Source organism: Staurois parvus, unplaced genomic scaffold, assembly GCF_062004578.1.
Source record: "Staurois parvus isolate SC_StPar_1 unplaced genomic scaffold, SC_StPar_1.0 ptg000162l, whole genome shotgun sequence".
In the NCBI taxonomy this organism is placed as follows: Eukaryota; Metazoa; Chordata; class Amphibia; order Anura; family Ranidae; genus Staurois; species Staurois parvus.
Window position 1 is genome coordinate 5,852,472 of NW_028317958.1, and position 25,417 is coordinate 5,877,888.

The window sequence follows — 25,417 nt, forward strand, 5'->3', positions numbered from 1 at the left end:
ACGGGTGTCAAACTGGCCCTCTAGCTGTTGCCAAACTACAAGTCCCAACAAGGCATTGCAAGATTGACAGTTACAAGCATGACTACCAAAGGTAGAGGCATGATGGGAGTTGTAGTTTCACAACAGTTGGAGGGCCGCCAGTTTGACACCCCTGGTCTAGCAGATGAGTGATAAGGTGCCATATGTGTGTTAGTCCTTGATATGACAGGCTCAGGGGCTCTCCTCCCATCCAGCTTGTGGGTGATCCCTCACCATCCTCCCGGCAGAGCTATTGGTCCTGCAATGTAGCTGATGATGTCACTGAGCATCTTATATAAAAGGCCTACCTAGATTAGGTTACATTCAGATGGACAAATAGCTGCAGCCAGTGGTGCCCATTGCCAAAAATCAGTGAATTCATGACAGCAGTTGTAAATGCTGCCTGTACACGCGGCTACATGCAAATACAATGTGTGACAATATAAGTCCCGAATGGATGGTCAAAAAATGCCTGCTTACCTACACACTAATGGTTGTTGTCACCTTCTTATTAGTCCCCTTGTGAAGCGACATACTTTTCTAGACAGCTGCACCACTGCTGACAATATTCCTGGAATTAGTTTTCTGGAACGCTGCATAATAACTCTGTCACAACAAGATATCCAGAATGGCATCACATCTGTGTCTTTTTAAGGCATTTTTTTAATTTTTGAAAAAGCCAAAAGTCACAGGGTGCTAAGTCAGGGGTGGTTGGTAAATTTCAGAATGGGTTTCTGGGACAGGAACTCACAAACACATCATGTGCAGGAGCATTGTCGTGGTGGAGAATTCCCTTATCAGGCTAGAGTTCAGGTGTTTTCCTCTGAACAGATCCCTGTTCATGCTCTATTCACATTTGCATTTGTTCTTTGCAGTTTTGGCTGCCCACTTCTTGCATCATTGTGTACATCTCGTCCCTTTTTAAACTGCCTATGCCATTCAAAAATATTTGATTTGATTACGGAATGTTCACCACCATAAGCCCGTTTGTAAGCTAAAGTTTTACTTGCACCTTTGTCAATTTGCACGCAAAATTTGATGTTAATCTGCTGCTCCAGATTCTTGTCACTCATTTCCCACCAACAGTGCAATACACACATGGATTATTCTTCTACTACTCTGTAAAGACTGAGTCAACTGGTCTGAGACCCAGAAGAGTGCAAGTCAGAACATGTCAGAACACGTTCGAGTGCAAATGGCTGTGTGACTCCCCACCATAGTAGTATGGTGCAGGCATTCCGGGAATTAAACGGTCACACCTTGTAGAGCCCCCCGACTGACCCTGGACCCAGCCAGTGTGTGTTCAAGATTGGCGTTTCTGTGGAGTTTTGCAGCCAGTTTGTAAGCAGTGTTTATCCACCTCTGAATGCAGCAAACTATCAGGCCTTGGCCACCCATGTAAATGTAGTCTTAGGCAGGCCATAGATTATGCGATTTACTTTCCTGCAAACTCAGGTTTGCAGGAAAGAAAATTGTATGATTCCCCAATCAACACAGTTAGTTTTGATGTGAGAACCCCTACGGCGAAGATATTGTGATCTACTGGTGGGGTGGGAGGCGCGGAGAGCTGTCCCTGCTGGGAGAACGCAATGATTACTTCTAGCAGCTATAGCCACTAAAAAAATCGCATGCTAAAAATCCAACATGCTGGTTTTATCCAAGTCAATTGATAGATCAACTTGGGTACAATCAGCTTGACCATAGATGGATCAAATCTTGGCTGGTCCCTATTGACCAGGCCAAGATTCGATGTATCACACCTTATTTCTCATCCCCTTCAGTTACCAAGCATTTAACCCTTACAAGGTATAGGAGGGGATAGCATAGTAAGGGTCATTTTTTGTCCTTCCTGGACTTGGGCTTTAAATGTTATTTAAAATTCTACTCTGCCAAGAACTGGATTTTCAGAAATGGGTGAAAATGTTCACTGACTGTGAGCTGGTCAAATTTTAAATCAGTTCAGCTAGGCTTCCAGGCCACACCTCTCATTATCAATATTTCTGATTGGCACTGCTGGCTGAGCTAAATGAGAATGAGTGACTTACAGCAGAAGTGCTTGTAATGAAAGACGATTAAATGATTCATGAATCTGGCAGATTTGTTAAATGTCACATTCTTTCCAATCAGACATTTTCAACGGGTCTGATTATGTGGATGTAGATTTGTCCATCCTGCAAATTATCTCTGTGATTTACTTGATTTGTAAATTTCCTGATTCTCCGCAAATCGTTTTATTCAGGAAGAGCCGTGATCTTCCAGAAGAAAGGTGAGATTCACTGAATTTGCCCTGATCAGAAAAAAAGATTTGCACATCTCCACTTGTAGCACTACCACTCTTATAAAATAGAACCTTGCAAACAAGAGTGATAATGTTCAAAGTGCCTGATCAAACAACTAAAGTGTTACCAGGGGCGGACTGACAACTCATGGGGCCCCGGGCAATAGGGAATCATGGGGCCCCTGTGTCCTTGCTCAAACTCAAAAAAGCCTATGAAAAAGGTACCAGGGGCATCTCATGGGGGCCCCTACTGACCCCGGGCCCTCGGGCAGTGCCCGAGTTTCCAAATAGTCAGTCCGCCCCTGAATGTTACTCAAACCACAACAGTAAAATCAGTCTGTATATGCAGTAAAGCATGCTTGTTATACTCACTGTGGAACCTAAGGGGTTAATCCTCTGCATTATGCAAAAAGCTTGTTTGATCCTGACTTCTCTGCCCCTCCTCTTGTTCAAATGTCCAAGGCTTATCTCCTGATAAGACAGACTGAACCCGTAGCCCTTCTGCACATGCTCAGTTTAGTGTGTATAGCTAGAGAGGTTTTTGTTTTCTTGGGAGAGTGCATGTGATCAGCACAGGGCCAATCAGCACTGTCCAGACAGAGGTCAGGGATTTTGCATCCTCCTACAAGCTTTAACCAGTAAAAAAAGAGATAATTAACGAGCGCTTGGAGATGCGTAGCAAGCAGCTGGCATAAAAGGCACAAACCTCAAACCTTCACATTAAGACAATAACACATGCAGCGCTAAAAATAAAATTAAAACATAGAAAAACATATAGAGTAATATGTGATGGACTACTAGTGCTTAGTAGTGATTTATAAGTGTCCTCATAGCATGAATGCAATAGTCCCAATAAACTTGTGCAAGACGTGATGAACTCCGTGCTGTGAAGTGTTTAATATTATGCACTCACCAGAAAGCGCATAAAATGCGCATTTGAGTTGTCAGACCACTCCTGGTCCCAGAAAAGTTGAACCTATATGGATCATCTCCACCCTAGGGTGGAGCCTAGCCGGTGACGTCACGCCGTTCCGTACCTCGTGGAGGCCGGCGGCCATCTTTTTATCTGGGATACCCTGTGAGTTATTTGTATACATCATCTCTAATAAAGAACATTTGTTGGAACATACTACACTATCAGTGTTTTTTGGGGTGGGCTTTCTGGTCAAGCCCCCCCTCTCTCAAGGTGGATACTGCATGTGAGTGCCCTGGTTAATGAGCCTGGATTATCCCTGTGGGGTTCCTTGGATGTCGGGAGTCCCCCTGCTGGTTAAGGAGTGACAGAGTGACAGCTCGCCAGATGATCCATATAGGTTCAACTTTTCTGGGACCAGGAGTGGTCTGACAACTCAAATGCGCATTTTATGCGCTTTCTGGTGAGTGCATAATATTAAACACTTCACAGCACGGAGTTCATCACGTCTTGCACAAGTTTATTGGGACTATTGCATTCATGCTATGAGGACACTTATAAATCACTACTAAGCACTAGTAGTCCATCACATATTACTCTATATGTTTTTCTATGTTTTAATTTTATTTTTAGCGCTGCATGTGTTATTGTCTTAAGCTTTAACCAGTGCTCAGCTGAAGTCACAAGTCTGCTATATACTGCTGATGAGAAAAGGTATATAGCAGTTTATATTTACTAAAATAATTGCATTTCCATTATCTGTGTGCTGTGGGAGACCAGATATAGTGAATGATGGGTCCTAAGTTTAGTAACACTTTAAATGTCATCTTATCAAGGTCAGATTGGTGAAAGATGAAGTGTGGATCACTACGGTGTCTGCTCCTTGAATGATGCTCTTTACCTAACTAGCAAGAACAGGTCAAACCATTAGGTATCCAGCTGTAGTAAGGTTGAGCAAGGCCCTTTTCATGGGCTTAGCTACTCACTCGCTATGCAGGATAGATAGCTTTTTCAGCAGCAGTTGGCCCGTTATGAGCAGGTAGCTAGGAGGTGATATGCTGCCTCCTGCCTGCCTGTTTGAAAAGGGATTTTACATTGCTCAATAGGACATGGTTGCATGATGGTTGTGATGCAGCCCCATTTACTTCTAAGAGGTGCTTTGGATCACCTGCCAAATGCAACATTCCCTACTTTTTCTTTTGCTGCACCATGTAGCACAGCGTTGCTGCCACTGCAATGTGGATGGAGCTCTTCGCCAGCCATTGCTGGGCTTTGACAGGTGGTTGTGGTGCTTTACAAGCACGCCTCAACTGCTTAGATTTACTGCACCAACATGCCTACAGTATGTGACAGGGCCATAAAGTGGATGTAAACCTCTGCAATGGAAGATGAACAAAACATATCCCTCTATAATGTGTAGTTGCCGCAATCTAAATCACATGTGTGATTGCTGCCTGCTGTCCTTTCCTCTGCTATCTGCATGAGTCACTTATGACAAGTTATGTTGACACATAGAATCCAAGGGGACAGGAACTACAGCACACATCATGTGATTGACAGCCTCAGCTGAGCATGTTTCCTTAGGTGACTGTGTAAAGGGTTGTGTGTGTTCATTCCTTACACTCAGGTATCAGATTGCACTAAGCTCTCCTCTCTCTCCTCTCTCTCTTTGCTGTGCAGTGTGTGACATCAGCCCCCCACCCCCTGCCTTCTGATGATCATAAATGCTGGGTAAACTGTATACTTTGAATGGATATAGAGGAGAGAAAGTCGCAGATAAATAGATGCAACTTAGGCCCCAGTGACAGCTGAGCTTTTTGTAGCTTGAAACTCCAAAACGCTCAGTGAGAAAAAAATCAATTATTTTCTATGGAGGTGGTTCACCACGCTCCACTCCATGTCGCCTGAAGCCAAACGTCTGAAGCTCAAAACAGTTTAGGAGCTACTTTTGTAGCTTGATTCAGGCAGAATGAAGCAGATGAAAGCAGAAACACATAATAACAACTGATGTAACAGATGATAGTTTTCTCCCTTGGCTAATACAAAAATGCTAAAGTTTCAAAACACTTGGAAAAATGCTCAAATATGCAACAAAATGCCGGAAACAAATGCAAAAACACAATGCTCTTTGCATCACCTGAGGGTATTCACTTCAGTGGATTTACAACCACTTTAAAGTGGAATCAAAGACAATTTTTTTTCATGGGGGTCATCTGTTTTTTATTAGGGGGGATTTCCCTAAATTTCCTGTCCCATACTCCCAGCAGGAAGTGAGAAGAAACCTCTCAAAATCTTTGGTTGTCACCAGGGTCACCAGAACTAGTGTAAAGGTTTCCTCTCTATCCCTTCTCTGGGGACAACTCAAAATGGTCACCAGGAGAAAGAGAGAGGTCGAATCTTTAAGCAATAAAAAAAAAACAGACGGGGGTTCCTAAACCCTCTCCACTCTATCCAAAACTGAAAAAAAATGTTTTGGCTGCTGTTCCACTTTAAAGCTTCACTGCAGACAAATAGTGAAATACACATGTAGCATTTCCACCTTAGGATTTGCTGAAGTTTTGGGTCCCCCTATAGTCCTACACAGCCAGGCAACAGGCATTTCCACATAGACTTGCATTCAGGAGTCAATAAACAGTCCTTGAGCGTGTTTCGAAGTTTTATTAGGGGATTTAGAACTTGGATTGGGTAAGGGGAATATGGGATGCCCAATGGAAGCGAGAAATCTAGAACAAATTCCTGAACTATGTACATGTAGTTACAGCAAATAGTCTATTTTGGAGAGCTAGCCAGCATCTCCTGTAATACCACGGAGACCTCAGATGCTCCTCTGTCTGGCAGCCTGGATGAATCCCTGGACAGGGGACCCAGTGTTTATCACATAAAATGGTGAAACAGTCCTGGATGGCAAGCTAATCCATTTTCTCACTAGAGTGCTTCCTTCCCCTATCTGGTCCAGGGGTGCAGGTCTACTCACCTAGTCCTTCTCCTCTGTTGCTGGTGGGTCAGTGGCTGCTACCAGGCCTTCTAGCTGGGCCGTTCCTACCCTGCCACACAGGTGGTCCTCTCTCAGGGGGCTGATGAAGTTCCAAGCTTTCAGCCTTTCCAGGTCCTCCTGCCTGGAGGTGAGCCCTCTCCATCTTGGCCCCCTCACAGGCTCCTGCTTCTCAGCCTTAGATCTTCCTCTTCCACCTGAACTCTCCTCCAAGTCTCCTGCTGCTGAGCAGGCTCAGTTACTCTTAAAGGCTGTCCTGGCCCCTTGCCAAGCCTCTTGTTGGGGATTGGCCAGGATCTTCTAAGAGTACAGACCAGCCACTCGTCACATCCACCCACTGCTTCCAGACCTTTCTCCAAAGTTCTAGAGCAGGGGAAAATCCCAGAGAGCTAGTCTGCAGAGCCTCTCACCTCTGACCTAAATTTGACCCACCGAGATTTCTCAACTAGGCTGCTATTCAGCCTCTAACTAACACCTGAAGCTAGAGCTCCCCCTCACTTCCTTAGAGGGTGCTACACACACTTAAAGTATATATGTGGGGTCAGTTTTACCTACCAAGTTTGCATATTTTTTGGGCCACTCTTGATATTTACACATTTTGCCACATAAAACAGCCAGGCTGGGGACCTAACTTTTCCCTGCTGTAGTTAAACAATACAGGCTGGTCACCGCCATGCCCCCAGACTGTGATTGGACAACAAAATAGAAGCAGCCGACTGCTGAGGTCATCTCTCTGCTCTCTAATCCTGTAATCATGCTCTTTTTAAGTACATGTACTTCCATTAGATCCTGATTAGCTCTGAATATTCCCCTCTGTCTCCCAATTTGCTGCAGTACAGGAGATTACAAGAGGCTGATATCAACACTAATTGCATTTAAAAGTAAATTTCATCTACCGTATTTAAAATAACTATGTAATCGTATTAAATTGTATTTGGTATCTGCCTGGAGTTAAGGTTTAGGGTCAATCCACGTTCCTGTGGGATTCCTGTGTGTTCCCCTGCAGTGTGATTTTGCTGCCCATTCATTTGAATGGGATGCGAAACACAAAAAAAGCATGGCATGCACTACTTTTGAAAAACTCATGCATGGTACTGTGGTACCATGAGATCTGGTTCCCACAAACACACTGCGTATCCAAACTGCATTGGGGTGCCATTAAAAAAGTATTGACACCTGCAGCAGATCACAACAGCAGTGCATTTTGAATGCAGTGTGGGAAATGCACACAGAACACCTTTCTCACACCATCCCCTTAGTCTGGGTTCTAATCTCATGCATTACCACATGTATGGAAATGTGCAGTATGTCACAAGTTATCACATATTGCAGTAAAGCAGCCCTTTCAAAGTAAATGGACCTTTTAATGCACCAGCACTTCTTTTGCCACCACAATGCACAGATGGTTCACACTAAAAATAATCTTCATTTTATCCTCCCTCTTGACTTCAATGCCCTTTGCTAAAATGGCAACATTTAACTAAAATCTGCAGATTCCAGAATTTCAGTGAAATGGAAACTTTCCTATTGGGATTCCTTGGGGTCTATTTACAAATAATGATATATTTTGTTGAATATGATTATTTCCTATGGTAATAAGCACCATCTAGTGGCCACAATAGGGTATTTTTTCTTGAATGCTTCAATCAGGAAAATAAAGCATTATGGTCACTAGATGGAAAACTGGAAAAAAAAATGTAAAAAAATTTCTACAATCCTATATACACAATCCTATAGCCAGAGAAAAAAACCGCAGCAAAGCATGATCCATTTTGTTCCAGCGGGGGACAAAATTCCCTCCTGATCCCCCCAGAGCCAATCAAATATTCCCTGGATCAACTTTATCTATAAATATTAGTATCTAGTTATATTATGTGCATTTAGGAAAGAATCCAGGCATTTTCCAAGCAAATGATAATGATGGTGGTGATAATAAAGAAATCAGACAATGGAGCTTTGTGACTGTGGATTGTATTTGTTGGTAAAACCTTTCTAGTTTTTAGCATCTGTGATTTGTTACTTTTCATAACACCTTACCAAAAAAAAGCATGACTAGTTATCAAATTGCTAAAGTTTAATGTATTCCAGATGAACGAGTCCATGTAGTACTTATTAATACATAAAGAATGAACCTCACTGTTATGTCCTCCAGTAAAAATATGTCCTTTTCCTGCAGAAATGTTATAATAAATGTACAATAATAATTACGGTTTTAATTATTAATTAAGGTTAAACCATTAGAACTGCAGAATGAACTAAAATAGATTCTGTATATGGCTGTCCTTAATATTAGTTCACTTAAGCGTAATGATTACACGGCAGAATATTTAATTTTAATACAGGAAGTATATATTTCATTTATTTTTAATTTCTTTATTCTATACAATTCATAATGTGTATTTCTGGTGGAGGTTTACATTTTTTGTTTTGTTTTTAAGTTTCAGGGTCACTCATGACCACCTTCATGCAAGGCACGATGGCATCTGAGAGGCCCTGAAACCTAGTAGGTATAGTTATTGTTGTCACCTTAAAATATTTAGTCCAATCATTGGTAGTTGTTGTATTTTTTTTTTTTTTTCAGTCCAAATAAGACCCCGTGGTTAGTCTACACTAGGCAAAATAAACTAAGTCTGTGTATATGATCCACTAGATGTTAGCATAACCCACTTCTCAATTAGATCAAGGGTTTCCAAAAACGGCCAGCTGCAAGATTTTATTAGCCCTCTGATGTAAGAGGGGACTATGATAGAGACCCTGATGTAAGGGAGACTTTGAGGAGGACTGTCATATAAAGGGGGCTCTGATGTAAGGGAGACTTCGATTTAAGGGAACATTGAAGGGGACTGTGCTGTATAGTGAAACTCTGATGAATGTGAGACTCTGATTTATTGGGGACTTTGATGGAGACTCTTATGTAAAGTAAAACTCAGATGTAATGGGGACTCTGATTTAAGTGGGACTTTGATAAGGGCTCTGACGTAAAGGGAAGCTCCAATGAAAACTTTCATATAAGATGGGACTCTGACCCTTCCCTTCTCTTTCCTTCCTTTCTTTCTATCCTTCCTTCTTTTCCTTCCTTCCTTCCATCCAGGGGCGGACTGACCATTTGGAAACTCGGGCACTGCCCGAGGGCCCGGGGTCAGTAGGGGGCCCCATGAGATGCCCTTGGTACCTTTTTCATAGGCTTTTTTGAGTTTGGGCAGGGACACAGGGGCCCCATGATCCCCTATTGCCCGGGGGCCCCATGAGTTGTCAGTCCACCCCTGCTTCCATCCTTCTTTTCCTTCCTTCCCTCCTTCCTTCCCTCCTTCCTTCCTTCCTTCTTTCCATCCTTCCTTCCTTGCTTCCTTCCTTCTTTTCCGTCCTTCCTTCCTTGCTTCCTTCCTTCTTTTCTGTCCGTCCTTCCTTCCTTCCTTCTTACAAAATTTACTACCTATTGGGGGTCACAGAAGCCTACAATACCAACATTTGGGACAACCCAAGTGCTCATAAAGTGATGGTGCACGCACTCTTAGGTGGTTGTGAAACAATGGTGCACCTATACTAAGGAGTTCATAAAGCAATCTAACCCTTAAGGGGTCACTGGAACTGGGGGATGGGCATTAACAAAATAGTGGCTTATGGACCTTTTACCAAAATGAATTATTGAATTCATGAATGGTTTTAACCAAGAAAAATTAAAATTAGTAATTTTGAAGACTATTTAAAGGACTTAGGGGTGCCAAAACAAAAAAATTACTTTGACAGAAACATTTTAGAAAGGAAGAAAGATAAAATTGTTTTGTTTGTTTTGTGGAACCATTGGGGAAATGTCCACTCACTTCCTGTCCCATTGCCAACATATCACTTCTTTCTTTCTTTCTTTCTTTCTTTCTTTCTTTCTTTCTTTCTTTCTTTCTTTCTTTCTTTCTTTCTTTCTTTCTTTCTTTCTTTCTTTCTTTCTTTCTTTCTTTCTTTTTTCTTTCTTTCTTTCTTTCTTTCTTTCTTTCTTTCTTTCTTTCTTTCTTTCTTTCTTTCCTTCTTTCCTTCTTTCTTTCTTTTCTTTCCTTCTTTCCTTCTTTCTCTTTCTTCTTTCTTTCTTTCTTTCTTTCTTTCTTTCTTTCTTTCTCTCTTTCTCTCTTTCTCTCTTTCTTTCTCTCTTTTTCTCTCTTTCTCTCCACTTGCTCTAGTTATAAAAGCTGTGTATGTATGGCCCAATTGGTTCCTATAGTGCTGCATTTAGATGCATACAAAACTATACCCTGTATGCATCTAAACACTGTATTTTAGACATGTATGAATGAGCCCTTAGTGGTCATGGGGAATTATCACTAAGGGGGTCATTAGGAAATCCCACATTTTTTGTCTGCAGTTACACTTTAATAAACATCACCAACTCATTAGCCAGGGGGGGGTGAAATGATGTCATAGAAAAAATGACATGGAATGATATTAGCATATATTGTATGTATGTGTTTGTGGTAAAAAAAAAAAGAGGAAAATTGTTACTGTCAGAAAGTTTTGTGACTCTTCTGATTTTCAGTAAATTGTGGTATTGTTTGACAATCACATGGTTTTTGTACAGTAAAATAAAGTCATAGCACTGTCTAGATGCTAGGAGGAATCAGCTGTCAGATTTGAAATGTATTGTAGCAGTGCCCATACATAATTAATACTGTGTACTGTGTACATGATTTGGATGTACTCTGGGAGAAAACAGTGACAAGGTAAACAAGCGCCTGAGTTTTACGTGGAAGAACTGCCGACATTTGTAAGACTTTGTCAGTGGAATCTGAACAAGCGGCCTAGAGCTATGACATTAATTGACTGCACTTCAACAGTCAACCTACACACTCCATGCCACTTGATAACCAAAGAAAAAGATCAACAGTTTCCTTATATCACAGTATAGAGCAGCTGAGGTATTTAAAGTGAACTTGTGAGGATAAAAACAGAAAATGGGAGATTCCAACAAAGTGTATGTCTTGGCAAAATGTAAAAATATGATATATATATGTATAGTAACACTTTGGGCTTTCACTGCATGCTGGAGGTGTAAGCAATAGAGGTAAATATAGTTTGGAAGGCCAAATTGGGTTGGGAAAGGAATTAAACTTAAATTGTGCCACATATATGTTATCCCATTCACCTGCCACTTCTGCACATATTGGGGCTTGGCTAATTTGAGGTAGGCTGCAATCCTCCAAATAGGACTATATATAGTAAATCCATTAACCTGTTGTAATTGTTTAGCCTTACTTCATACCTTGTAGATATGTTTGTATGTAGGGAATACCTTGTTGGGTGTACATAGAAGGTGTGATTCCTACCCCTCCACTAGTGTTTGGAATTTGGTAATATGTAAAATAATCAACAGAGAAGAGTCAGTAGGTGCATCAGTTTCTGTAAGCAACTGGACAATGCCACCAACCACATGTTGGAGGTGGGCTACCAGGTAGTATTGCCAGGGTTTCAGTAGAGCTACACCTCCCCTATCTTTCAGGCATTGCAAATGCTCAAGTTTAACCCTGAGTGAGCAGTTTCTCCTTAAAAATGCCAGAAAGATAGTGTTCACAAAACAAAAGATTGTGGAACTGACTCATAAAAATCATTCTGATCAAGTTCTGCCAGTCAAGGTTAACAATAGTTCCAAATTTTGACTCTATCTCTGAAATGGGAAAGTAGGGGTAGTATGTTCAAGAAACCTAGGAGACTGAGGGATATCATGATACCTAGGTATTTAAAGGTTTCAACCAGTTTGTTCCCCCTCACGTAGAAGGTCAGTTTGTTCTCCTTCTTCATAAAATTCAGGTTTTGTAAAAAACAAAAAATTTTATTTTATTTTACGTGGAGAAATTGACTAAACAGGCAAGAGCTTTTTGCACAGATAGCCAAGCCACACTTGCGGAGTCAGAAGGGTCAGATATATACTCCTGCTCCAATCTTTGCAGGGAATGGCAAGTCATACAAAAGGTAATGAGACGAGACGAGTTTGGTGGTGTAGCTCAGGGCAGAGTTGTGGATGGCTTAGTGTGTTGTTGCTAGTATTTTGAATTTCATGTTAGGCTAGCGGAAGCCAGTGGAGGTATTGGCAGAGGAAGGGTGGTGGGCAGTGAACGGCTGGTGAGGTAGATGTATCTGAGAGCAGCATAAATGATATAATGAAGGGGGAGGAGATGTAGATGGAGAATAGAAGGGGTCTGAGGACAGAGCCTTGGGGGATACCTACAGAAAGCAGAGGACGGGAGGAGATAAGAGCCGGAGGTGACTATGAAGGTGTGTTGCTTGAGATAGGTAGGAAGAGAACAAGGAAAGAGTGAAGTCTCAAAGGCCAAGGGGGTGGGGTTTTGTTTTTAGCAGGAATCGGTGGTCTACTGTGTCAAAGGCAGAAAGACCTAAGAGTATGAGAATGGAGCAATGACATATTGTTTTAGCTGTATGTGTAAGGGACCGCCCGGCGGTACCACTAGCACTCCACTGATCGGATGTTCCCAGCGCACGGAGTCTAAGCCCCAGGGTACTTGTTCACCAGGGCCCCTGATGGTGGGGATGGACTTGGAGTACCCCAGGACCAGGTCGTGACTACTGAGGACACCCATCAGTGGTAGGGGTATTCGCCAGGGGCTCCCACGGGGGAGAGCCAGGTATGAGGAGGTCTGGAGACCCCGTAGAGAGGGACGGATGGATGGATGGCTGAGCAGGAGCAGGGTCATACAAGCCGGGTCGGTAACTATGGGGACGGTGCGGTACAGAGCAGCGGGCAGAGAATAGTCGGGTCACACGCCAGGTCAGCAACAGCAGGTCAGATCCAATAGGGGGCATTCAGGAGAGAGGTCAGGCAAGCAAGGGTCAAAACAGGAGAAAACAGCAAGGTCAGGGCACAATCCGGGTCAGCAACTTACTTCAAACAGGTTCACAGGTTCACAGGATACAAAAGACCAAAAGGCACTGAATGACAGCTCAGGGCCGTTTAAATATCCCGCCCTGCGCTGTCATTGGTGCCAGGCGCGCGCCCGCGGTCACTACTGCGCATGCGCGAACCTGATTGCCGCGGTCGGCCAAGTCCTGGCGCTCGCGTACAGGGAGGTGTACTGCGCCTGCGCCGAGCCCAGCGGCGCGACGGTCTCCGACATTGCCCCCCCCTACGGGCAACCTCCGGATGCCCACCCGATCTCTCCACCACGGGTGATCACGAAGAAACTCCCGGACTAGTCTAGGTGCGTGGACATTATGAGCCGGTTCCCAAGAATTATCCTCAGGACCATAACCCTTCCACTTAATTAGGAATTGGGTCTGGCCCCCCCTTCTTCGGCACTTAAGGATTGTTTCCACCTCAAATTCCTCTTGTCCTTCGACCGTTATGGCCTCTGGGGGTCTGGATTCTCGTTCTGGGAAGGCATCTGGGATCACTGGCTTCAGCAGAGATACATGGAAGACTGGATGAATTCTGAACGTGGCCGGAAGGATCAGCTCATATGCCACTTCGTTGACCATCCGCTTTACCCGAAAAGGCCCCACAAATTTAGGTCCCAATTTTTTCAAGGGACAAAGCATCTTTAAGTTGGTTGTGGCCAACCACACCTTCTGCCCAGGCCGCAACGCCAAATCCCCTCTTCGTTTCTTGTTAAACCCCTTCTTATTGTCCTCTTGGGCCCGAGCGATGGCTTCCTGGAGTAATTTGTTATTGACGGAGAAGAAGGTCAACGCATCCTGCGTTGCTGGAACTGGGCATTCAGAGACCAAATCAGGGAGAAAGACAGGGTGAAACCCATAATTCGAAAAGAATGGGGACTGCCCCGTTGCCGAATGGCTTGCGTTGTTATAAGCGAACTCCACCAAGGGTAAAAGAGACAGCCAATCATCCTGCAGGAAAGACGTGTAGCAACACAAGTATTGCTCCAGGGTCTGGTTCGTCCTCTCGGTCTGACCGTTGGTCTGAGGGTGGAACGCGGAGGAGAGGGACAACTTGATGTCCAGGGCCTTGCACAGAGCCCTCCAAAACTTAGATGTAAACTGGACCCCTCGATCAGAGACGATGTCCTCGGGTACTCCATGAAGTCTAACGATCTCCCGGATAAATATTTGCGCCGTCTCGGTTGCTGACGGAGTCTTCCTTAGTGGCACGAAGTGAGCCATCTTGGATAGGCGATCAATGACCACCAGAATTGCTGTGTGGTCTTGTGACGGTGGGAGCTCGACTATGAAGTCCATCGCGATCTTCTGCCAAGGCCGTTCGGGAATCGGCAAAGGTCGCAACAGCCCCCAGGCTTTGCTCCTTGACGGTTTGCTCTTCTGGCAGATGGTACAGGATCTCACGTAGCGCTTGCAATCCTTAGCCATGTTTGGCCACCAAAACGAGCGCCGGAGAAGCTCCAGAGTCTTGACTGGGCCAAAGTGACCTGCCAGCGGGTGATCGTGGCAATGCCCCAAAGCCAGGGTCCGGACTTCCTCAGGTACCACGATAGAATCCTCCTTCCACAGGAGTCCCCCTTTGTTCTGGAGGGATACCCCAACTGGGGTTGGTGTGGCCGTAGATGCTTCTATTAACTTGGAGCGAAGGTCCGTCTGGAGCGCCAAGAAGTTCCCTGAGGACAAGATAGTGTCGGGTACCAGTTCTTCTTCGGAGTCCTCAAACATATGAGATAGCGCGCCAGGCTTCGTATTTTTAGATCCGGGCCTGTAAGTAATATGAAAATTGAATCTGGAAAAGAATAGGGCCCATCTTGCCTGCCGTGGGCGTAGACGCTTGGCAGTCCTCAGATATTCCAGATTCTTGTGGTCTGTGAAAATCAATATAGGGTGTGAGGCACCTTCCAGCAGGTATCTCCATTCTTCTAGCGCTGCTTTGATAGCCAGCAGCTCTCGATCCCCGATATCGTAATTCTTCTCTGCTGGGGTGAGTTTCCTCGAGAAGAATGCTACGGGATGGAGTAACTCTTTGGTGCCTTTCCGCTGAGACAGGATGGATCCTACCGCATTCTCCGATGCATCTACCTCCAAGATGTAGGGCAGGGCCGCGTCCGGGTGGCCCAGGATGGGTGCCGAGGTAAACAGCTTTTTCAGAGCTTCGAAAGCTCTTTGAGCCTCTGGTGTCCATTTGAACCGGGTTCCAAGTTTGGTTAGTTGGGTAATGGGGGAGACCAGACCCGAGAAGTTTTTGATGAACTTCCGATAAAAGTTCGCGAACCCTATAAACCGTTGGACACCTTTTTTGTCCGTGGGTTCAGGCCAATCTAAAATTGCAGAGACCTTCTGGGGGTCCATCGCGACCCCCGCAGTGGAGATAATCAGGCCTAGAAACGTGATGCTAGATTGCTCAAAGCAACATTTCTCCGCCTTAGCATATAACCCATGCTGCCGCAATCGCCCCAAAACTTTTGCCACATGTATCCTATGATCCTCTAGAGAGGGTGAAAAAATTAGTATGTTGTCCAAGTAGACGATAACGAAGACATCCAAAAAATCCCTGAAGATGTCGTTCACAAAGTGTTGGAAGGTGGCTGGTGCATTGCACAGCCCAAATGGCATGACCAAGTATTCAAAGTGGCCAAACCGGGTACGGAAAGCTGTTTTCCACTCGTCCCCCTCTCTTATGCGTACCAGATTATAGGCCCCCCTTAAATCAAGCTTTGTGAAAATAACTGCAGCCTTTAGGCTCTGAAACAGTTCTGGTACCAATGGCAATGGGTAACGATTTTTTATCGTGACCCTGTTCAGCTCCCGGTAGTCAATACAAGGTCTCAGGGTTTTGTCTTTTTTCTCCACGAAGAAGATTCCCGCTCCTGCTGGAGAAGTGGAGGGGCGGATGAATCCCTTCTGGAGGCTGTCCTCGATATATTCCTTCAGGGCCCCCAATTCAAGCTCAGATAGGGGGAAAATACGCCAAAAAGGGATTTCAGAGCCTGGTAACAGGTCGATTGGACAGTCATACGGGCGGTGGGGGGGCAGAGTGTCGGCTCCCCGCTTACTGAACACGTCCAGGAACCCATGATAGGCTGCGGGAATAACCTGTTTCAAGTCGGAGTCTCCTTCGGAGCAAAGGAGAACTCGGGGCCCTGCGGGGCCCAAAGTGCGACAATGTTCCCGACAGTATGGGGAAGGGAACGAGATTGACCCGGTCTCCCAGTCAATCTGGGGGTTATGGGCCCGTAACCATGGGAGCCCCAGAATGACTGGGAAACGAGGTGATGCAATAGCGTCCAGGCGGAGGAACTCCTGGTGCTGGTTGGCAATGATAGTGGCAATGGGGGGAGTTTCCTGATTAACTACCCCCGATTTTATCTGGGAACCATCAGCCAAGAAGATGTTGAAGCTCTTCTGTCTGTGTTGGAGAGGGATACCCTGTTGGTGAGCAAACTCTAGATCCAGGAAACAGCTGCATGCCCCCGAATCAACTATGGCTGTCACCTCCACGATCTTTCCTGGAAGCTGAAAGGAGAGGGGCACTACTAAGTATTGCGAAGGGCAGGTATTGCTAATAGACAAGGAAGAAAAACGGGTGCACTTACTCATTTTCTGAGGGCAGGATCGCACCATATGACCAGCTTCACCGCAGTAAAGGCAGAGGTTCTGGGCTCGTCTGCGCTGGCGTTCCTCCGGGGATAATTTAGGCCGTGCCAGACCTAGCTGCATAGGTTCCGGAACATCTCCTGGTGGTGGGTTCTGGATGCTTTGTCGGGTTGGTGGGCTGGGGCCTAGGAATGGACCCCAGGTATTTCCGCGACCCTGGCCGGACCTCTCAAGCCTGCGTTCCCGCAGTCTTCGGTCAATCTTAATTGTCAGGGCAATAAGGTCTTCTAGAGACTCGGGAACCTCCACCCGGGCCAGCTCATCTTTCAAGGGATCGGAGAGCCCCATACGGAACTGGTGCAATAGAGCGAACTCATTCCAGCGTGTGTCCCCCATCCACCGCCTGAAATCAGAGGCGTATTCCTCTGCCGCCCGCCGGCCCTGTCGGAGCGCATATAAGGTCGCTTCGGCAGAGGCTGCCCGCTGTGGGTCATCATACAAGATGGCCATTGCTTCAAAGAAACTATTGACCGATCCCAGGTGAGGATCATTGTTTCCCCTTAGCCGGTGGGCCCAATCCTGGGGTTCCCCCTTTTGTAGTGAAATAATGAATCCTACCTTCACGTTTTCGGTCAGGAAGGTACGGGGTTGTAGCTCAAAGAACAAGAGACAGGATCGCGGAATGACCGGAAGCGTGTGCGGTCCCCGTGAAAACGCTCCGGTAGGGGTACTCGGGGTTCTGCCATAGGGAGCGGGGCGGAAGCCCCTGAGACTGGCTCCTGAGCTACCAGGGCCGGGGGTGCAGAAACCGGGGCCTGTGGGGCAGGGTCAGAAATAGAGCCAGTCTGGATGCGATTCTCCAGCTGCATGCATCTGTCCTGCAGGACTGTTACGGCCTGCGTCAAATTAGCTAGGTGCCTGCAAATTTCCTCTAGCGGGGAGGGCCCTCCTCTAGGCTCAGTCATGGCCTTTTGGTACTGTAAGGGACCGCCCGGCGGTACCACTAGCACTCCACTGATCGGATGTTCCCAGCGCACGGAGTCTAAGCCCCAGGGTACTTGTTCACCAGGGCCCCTGATGGTGGGGATGGACTTGGAGTACCCCAGGACCAGGTCGTGACTACTGAGGACACCCGTCAGTGGTAGGGGTATTCGCCAGGGGCTCCCACGGGGGAGAGCCAGGTATGAGGAGGTCTGGAGACCCCGTAGAGAGGGACGGATGGATGGATGGATGGATGGCTGAGCAGGAGCAGGGTCATACAAGCCGGGTCGGTAACTATGGGGACGGTGCGGTACAGAGCAGCGGGCAGAGAATAGTCGGGTCACACGCCAGGTCAGCAACAGCAGGTCAGATCCAATAGGGGGCATTCAGGAGAGAGGTCAGGCAAGCAAGGGTCAAAACAGGAGAAAACAGCAAGGTCAGGGCACAATCCGGGTCAGCAACTTACTTCAAACAGGTTCACAGGTTCACATGATACAAAAGACCAAAAGGCACTGAATGACAGCTCAGGGCCGTTTAAATATCCCGCCCTGCGCTGTCATTGGTGCCAGGCGCGCGCCCGCGGTCACTACTGCGCATGCGCGAACCTGATTGCCGCGGTCGGCCAAGTCCCGGCGCTCGCATACAGGGAGGTGTACTGCGCCTGCGCCGAGCCCAGCGGCGCGACGGTCTCCGACAGTATGTAAGTGAGTTTCAGGGGGACAGTTGCAGTGGAGTTTTTTTGGGGGCAGAAGCCAGGCTGTACAGGGTCCAGTGAGGAAGCTGCTCAGTTGGTTGTAGACAAGGAGAAGGAGTCTGGAAATAAATGGGAGCAAGGAGATGAGTCTTACGTTGTTCAAATAAGTGGGGTCCAGTCAGGGTCTTGCAGGTATAGGGATGTACAGTGAATGTTTTATAGAGCTTGGGAAGATCCCAGAAGTTCTGATTTCACCCTGTCATCTGCATACTTGTTTAAGGCCAACAACTTGGATAGTACTGAAGACAAAGAGTTGACATGACAGTAAAGAAAGTAGCATTTCAGAAGAAGGATTATGGTTAAGGCTAGCACAGGAAGCCACCTTGTTATTCTTAGCACAAGGCTTGTTTGAAAAAACAAGACAACATCAACAACTGCTTGTATACTCACAGTATTCCTTTAAACTGCAAACATAATCACCATTTAACAAGAATCAGAGATGTACAGATTGTTTGGTGTTATGGCAGATCTGACACACAATACTGAGCAATCATCTGTAAAGTGAAACACCCCCAGGTCTATTACATAGACTCTAGAAAACGTTCGAATTTCCACTCTGTTTCTGTTGTAGTGATATTGTGAACACTAGCTTTCCATGGGCTGCTGTATTTTTTTTAAATAAGAACCACATTGATAGGTGCATTGAGATTGTGCACAAGCCATTCGTTCTTTCCTTGAATGCAGATTATCATGCCTGGTCAATTTATAGCAGTCTGAGGGTGTAATGATGCAAGTTAAATGGTAATAATCTATAATGTTGAAATGATTGTGTGTACACAACCGTGACTAATATTACAGTAATTCGGAATCAATTTACACAGAATGCTCTCTACTTTGCACAGTATGAGGTGCACAGATTGTCTGTTACCGTTGTAGACCTCTCATGTCAGTCATGATCCATTGGTTTGGCATAGAATGAAGATGATGACAGTTCCTGAGAGTTCAATACTTTATGGATGTATTTCGGCACACAGGAGCCACAGGTGTTGTGTACAGCCATCTGTACAAATGAATTACAGGATATGACTGTACACAGGTATGCGCTGGTCTTAGCATGAACACATCTAAGTGCAGGGGCGGACTGACAACTCATGGGGCCCCCGGGCAATAGGGGATCATGGGGCCCCTGTGTCCTTGCCCAAACTCAAAAAAGCCTATGAAAAAGGTACCAAGGGCATCTCATGGGGTCCCCTACTGACCCCGGGCCCTCGGGCAGTTCCCTTGTTTCCAAATGGTCAGTCCACCCCTGGATGGAAGGAAGGAAAAGAAGTAAGGAAGGAAGGACGGAAAGAAAGGAAGGAAAGAGAAGGGAAGGGTCAGAGTGTCCTTGCCCAAACTCAAAAAAGCCTATAAAAAAGGTACCAGGGGCATCTCATGGGGCCCCCTACTGACCCCAGGCCCTCGGGCAGTGCCAGAGTTTCCAAAAGGCCAGTCCACCCCTGTCTAAGCGTATGGATATACACAGGGCTGCTGTTAGAAACCATGGGGCCCTTTACAGTCAACCTGAAAGCCCCCCTCCCCCAAAACCACTGGGTCCCATATAGCCATCCTAACAGGGCTCCTCATCCTCACGAAAAAAACACAGTTTACTATGCTTCAGTTATGAGTGGACACATTGAGTGACTGGTACCAATCACTCATTGTGTTCATTCAGGAAAGGAAGGGGCTGGAAATTTTTTGGAACTGATCCCCTGTATGTCTCTCTCTGCAGCAGCTGAAATACAGGGGATCGGTTCCAGTAATCCCCCCCCCCACCGCTGTGCCGATCACCCTCCCTGCCCATGTCCAATTCACCCTGCTGCCTGGGCCTCCCTGCTGGCCTGGGCCCCATACAGGAGGACTGGGGGTACCCCCTTATCCATGGCCCTGTATATACATCCCTGGATGTGGACAGTGTGGGTCCTGGGGTGTATGCCCATATGCATATATGGGACCAGCATAACTGTATACCATACAGGCAACTGTATACAACAAATGTGGCTTCTGGGCACCTAAATGTGGACAAAGTTACATAAAAACCTGTGTGCCCTTATTCAGATAACAGGAAATCAGACAGAGAACATCTTAGGAACACACCAGAAGAAGTACATATGTGTGAGTTATTTACTATTCAGCTAGCATATACATAATTATTAAATGCTGCATATTAATATTTAGTATTTTCATTATCAGGCAACATTTGTGGCTCCTTTTCATATATTTTTAGGCGTTCCTTAGTTCTGCTAATAAAAAAACACAACTTCACCCAATACACTACAGTAAGATAAGAATTCACTTAACAAAATTGTCAACTTTGTGAACACGGTAATGTAAAAAATTTTAATTTTGTTTAATTTCAATCACTAAGCTAAGTTTAAATTCACTTTGAAAAGTAGACATGCTCTACTCCCTTAGTAATTGAACCCTTGACAATATCTAATGGTTGTAACATGGGATTGGGTCCAGTAGGTACTGGTAATAAAAGTTAAACCTGCATGGCTGAGTGTAGTGTAAAACCTGAAGAGACAGGAAATTCATAGCAAGATAGTAAGTTGATCAAGTTCAGCCTATTCTAATTATAGTTCTGTTCTACTATATATAAATATTAATATTTAAAATATTAAAATCTGTTCTATTATATAATACCATAAAGTGCTGCGCAAGCAAATTAATATACAAATGTGCAATAGTACCACACATAAACATGTAAAAGGTAAATATATTAAAACATAAAATATACTCAGTGTCATAGTAAAAACTCAAAACGTGTGACCACATAAAATACTGAAAAGATTTAAATCAAGTCCTTAGATAAATCTGCAGAACAATCCCCCCTCTCTTGATGTGAATAACCCAGTTCAAGTGCTTGAAATACAGTGTCCACAAATATGTGTAATATACGTGTTCAAAATAAAAAAAATATCCACGTGCTTCACCACCGTGTGCCTTCACATGTCAATGCTGCTGCTTACCTCCAGCTATTGACCCACACTCAAGGTAAGGCCAATGCGAGCTCTCCCAATATAATGGGTTATGATCCTTCCACTTTTCACCAAATGCCAGCACTAACCATCCTGTCAGCAGCTCAGTAACTCAAATAGCTGCCAATTCAGTAAGAAAAAGGGAATAAAAGATCTTTCATGGTGTAGTATCTCAAAGAATGTAAATGTATTAGCCAATAGACAGAATAATACTCACAAACGCAGTGCACTACAGCAGAGCACAGGAATAATCACCGCGCCAGGGGCGGACTGACAACTCATGGGGACCCCGGGCAATAGGGGATCATGGGGCCCCTGTGTCCTTGCCCAAACTCAAAAAAGCCTATGAAAAAGGTACCAGGGGCATCTCATGGGGCCCCCTACTGACCCGGGGCCCTCTGGCAGTGCCCGAGTTTCCAAATGGTCAGTCCACCCCTGTCTAAGCGTATGGATATACACAGGGCTGCTGTTAGAAACCACGGGGCCCTTTACAGTCAACCTGAAAGTCCCCTTCCCCCAAAACCACTGGGTCCCATATAGCCCCTGCACCGCGCTTATTAAAAACATATTGCCCTGTTAAGGATAAACATCCATCCATAATACAGCAAGTAAGATGGTCGACCTTGAACTTCTGTCGTGATGACATCACATTGCCTTGCCACTTACGTGTTTCGTCACAAGAAGTATAACTTCCTCATATTATTGCACAGTTATAGATTCATTTGTTTGAGCAGCACGTTATGGTATTATATATTTATCATTGATGGGGAAACACATGACAGTCACTAGCAGCAACATTTATTTGTAATTTTGATTTTTTAACACAATATTCATGTATATTGATTGGTGAGCGTGGGATTGTTTGGGATATACAGTACTGTTCTAGTACTTTCAATGTTGATCCAGAAGAAGTCACAAACGAAACCCCATCTAGACTGTTTCTAATTTACTGTATCTTCACAATGAGGAAAATCATTCCTTCTCAGGCATTCTACTTGGAGTTGGGTCAATTACATTAAAAATCCTATGTATTACATCTTTTTAGGCATTTTCTACAAAGTATGGCATGCATAGCCACCTTTTGTTAGAAAAATCCAATGGCTGGTGGGAATTTAGGTTTATGTGGGCAATGCTCTTATGTATATAGCAATGCTATAGCATGATATCTATACTGTGGTTATGCTTATATATTTATATTTTATCGTCACTGTGCCCATGTATCCAAAAAATTATCCATATTTATGCTTGTTTTTCAGATTCATCCGAGATCCTAATCTTTTTGGCGGTCGTCGTGTGGACCTGAAGAGGCCATATGAAAACTTTATTTAAAAACGAAAAAAAAAATATTAAGGATTTACAAGCCAAATGGATATTTTACTTGCACTTTTGACTTTATATGGACAAACTCTTCGTGGTTTCACTATGTGAAATAGATTTCACCTTGAAGAGGAGAAAAAAAAAAAAAACATTAAAAAAGAAATCTATACCTTGACTTTGCCAACAACGGGGCTGGAAACGTTCCACCATTTTGTGTTCAAACATCGAAATCTGGCTGACTGGATTACAGTTTTATATAATATACAATATGTAAATATATATAAATATATATCTAACTGGAAATTCAACTAAAAAAAATAAAACTACTGTTTCCTTCATCTTTCTTGGACCAATATCATATTTATATCGCTAAGGAAAACTGCCTGGAAAAGGGTCATATTTTCCATCAAACCCTGAGAATCTTCAGCATATATAGAATCAAAATCTTCCTCCGATTCTTGACGAACCTAATGGTGAAATACATTATTTTTTCTAATGTGTTCCAAGAGCTTTTTACCCACGTGTGGTTATAGCATGCCGGCTTTGATTATGTAACATTTTTCTTAAAAAAAAGAAAAAAGTTGGCTCCCGCCTCTTTCTTTAATTCTTTTTTACAAGAAGGTCAACAGAAATGGATACTGTTTCGAACTGGACCCAACGTATTTCACAGTCAAAGGCATGGGTTAACATTATATTTGTATTATTACTGGTGTAAATAGAAAGCCAACGGGATTTGTATAACCGGTGCTGTCTGCGGTCAACCCTATTGGATTCCAATGTTTTGCACTTGCTTTTTCCTTCCAACGTAGACGTCTCAATAAATATTATTTTGCTTCATTTTTTTAATGCTTGGTAATAGACAGACTGAGTTGGTGTTAATAAATATTTAGGAAGCTTTATTTTATTTATGGGATATATTTAATTTTGCAATTTTTCTTCAATTCTTGGACATTTAGCATTAAAGTGTATAACATCATAAAATGTGCATTTTGTGTTTGTTTTAAACAGTAAATAAATGCTGGAAGCTGTGCCAAAAATAAGCAGTAAGAGGACAAAAGTCTAGTCCCTAGCATAGGCGTAGCTTGAAGCTTGTAGGCTCCGATGCAAAAGTTGACCTGTGGCCCCCTCACTACCACCCACCACTTACACTCTAAGACAAGATACTCCCATCGTTCTAGGACACCAAGAAAGTTAGGAGGTCTGCCAATTGCACAAGGATGCTCTGTCACTGTATGGTGACTGGCTCGGTTTCTCTGTTCTTTCTTTCCTGCTGCTGGCTGCCCGCATGGAATAAAAATATATTTTAAATATATTTTTAAAATATTCTTCCCAAATATATCGACTTATATTTGAAATACTACAATTTTGGCTGTATTCAATATCTTTCAAAATATATTTCAATATGTATGGAAATATACTGCATGTTGAAATGCATTTTTTATATATTACAAAATATTTTTTTTTGAATATATTCTTCAGATTTTTTTTAACATATAAAAAAGTAATTTTAACATATATTTTTACATATGTTTGTAAATGCATTCCAAAAATGTAGATTGAATGTATTTTTAAAGACATACAGTATATTTGAAACTGTATTTTTTAAAATATTTTTCATATATTTTGTAATAAAAATGCATTTCAACATATATATTGAATATGGCAAGATTGTAGTATTTCAAATATATGTCAATATATTTGGGAAGAATATTTTTACATTTTTTTAAAATATATTTTTCTTCCATGTGGGTGCATATGCACACAAGGAGGGGGCAGGCAGTCCATACTTTGAGTTGCCGGGTGAAAGCAGTGGGCTAGTATGTAAAAGAGAAAACTCAGAGGGCCCAGCCTAGGACCCACCCATGGTGGGTGGGCCCTCTGACATCTGTATTCACATACAAGCTCACTGCTTTCACTCAGCAGCTCAGAATGTAGCCTGCCCGCCTCCACCTTGTGTGCATGTGCACGGCTGAGCAGGGTAGGGAGAGGCTATACTGAGCTAGGTTGGGGGTGGCTGAGCAGAGAATGCACCACTGGAGCAAAAAGCTTGCCCCGTCACCCTGTGTACGTGCAACTGGAAAATCAGAGGGCCTAGGATGGGCCTAGGTGGACCCCTGTGACCCCTCAAGCTCCACCCATGGTACCTAGTATTGACTTGGTCTCTCTGCAGCTGAACTTTTCCCTATTACTGACTCACCATGCTTTGTTCTGCACTGTGTCTCTGTGTGGGGATGGTCATTTTGGCGTCGACAGAGCTTTGCTTCCTCATGTCACCTCCTCCAGCAAGGAGACAAAGTTGAGCAGCACAACAGCAACATCACCAAATCTCACTTCAAATCCCTGAGACTACCAGTCAGAGGCAGCAGTGCCTCTCACACTACACACATACACATTGGTGTATTTACCATGAGGAAAGCAAAGCATTTGCCTTGGGCGGCAATTTTCTGGGGGGTGGCGCCGCCCCCTGGAAGAAGTGGCAGGGATGGGGACCTGGTGAGGAGGTTGCGTGTTGGAGGGTGCAGGGATGTCTGGCTGCTTCTTGTGCAGGTTAGTTCTTTTAATCAGGTGTTGGCAGCAGTGACAGAATATGGTGGTGACGGGGGGGGGGGGGTTGTTGATTAAGTGTTGATGGCAGGGGGGGTGGGTGGTGTTGGCAGATAGTGGTGGCGATGGGGGGGAGGCTGCTGGTGGGGGGGTGCCCGATTCTTGTGTTGCC

At 44.5% G+C, this 25,417-nt stretch overlaps 1 protein-coding gene across 3 annotated transcripts in view; it reads left to right on the plus strand.

The window, feature by feature from the left end:
• The window catches only part of TAFA1 (TAFA chemokine like family member 1), a 547,163-nt gene extending 523,481 nt beyond the window's left edge, over nt 1-23,682 (plus strand). Inside the window, exons 6-7 of one of the 3 annotated variants that reach the window (XR_016312530.1) lie at nt 8,640-8,708; nt 22,641-23,682. Coding sequence is in view for 2 of the 3 variants with exons in the window: in XM_089676017.1 (XP_089532143.1) it covers nt 8,640-8,657 (18 nt within the window). In the remaining variant the exon portion in view is untranslated. The remainder of the gene's footprint in view (nt 1-8,639; nt 8,709-22,640) is intronic. The other 2 variants (XM_089676017.1, XM_089676018.1) reach the window with 2 other exon arrangements.
• The last annotated feature ends 1,735 nt before the right edge of the window (nt 23,683-25,417 follow it).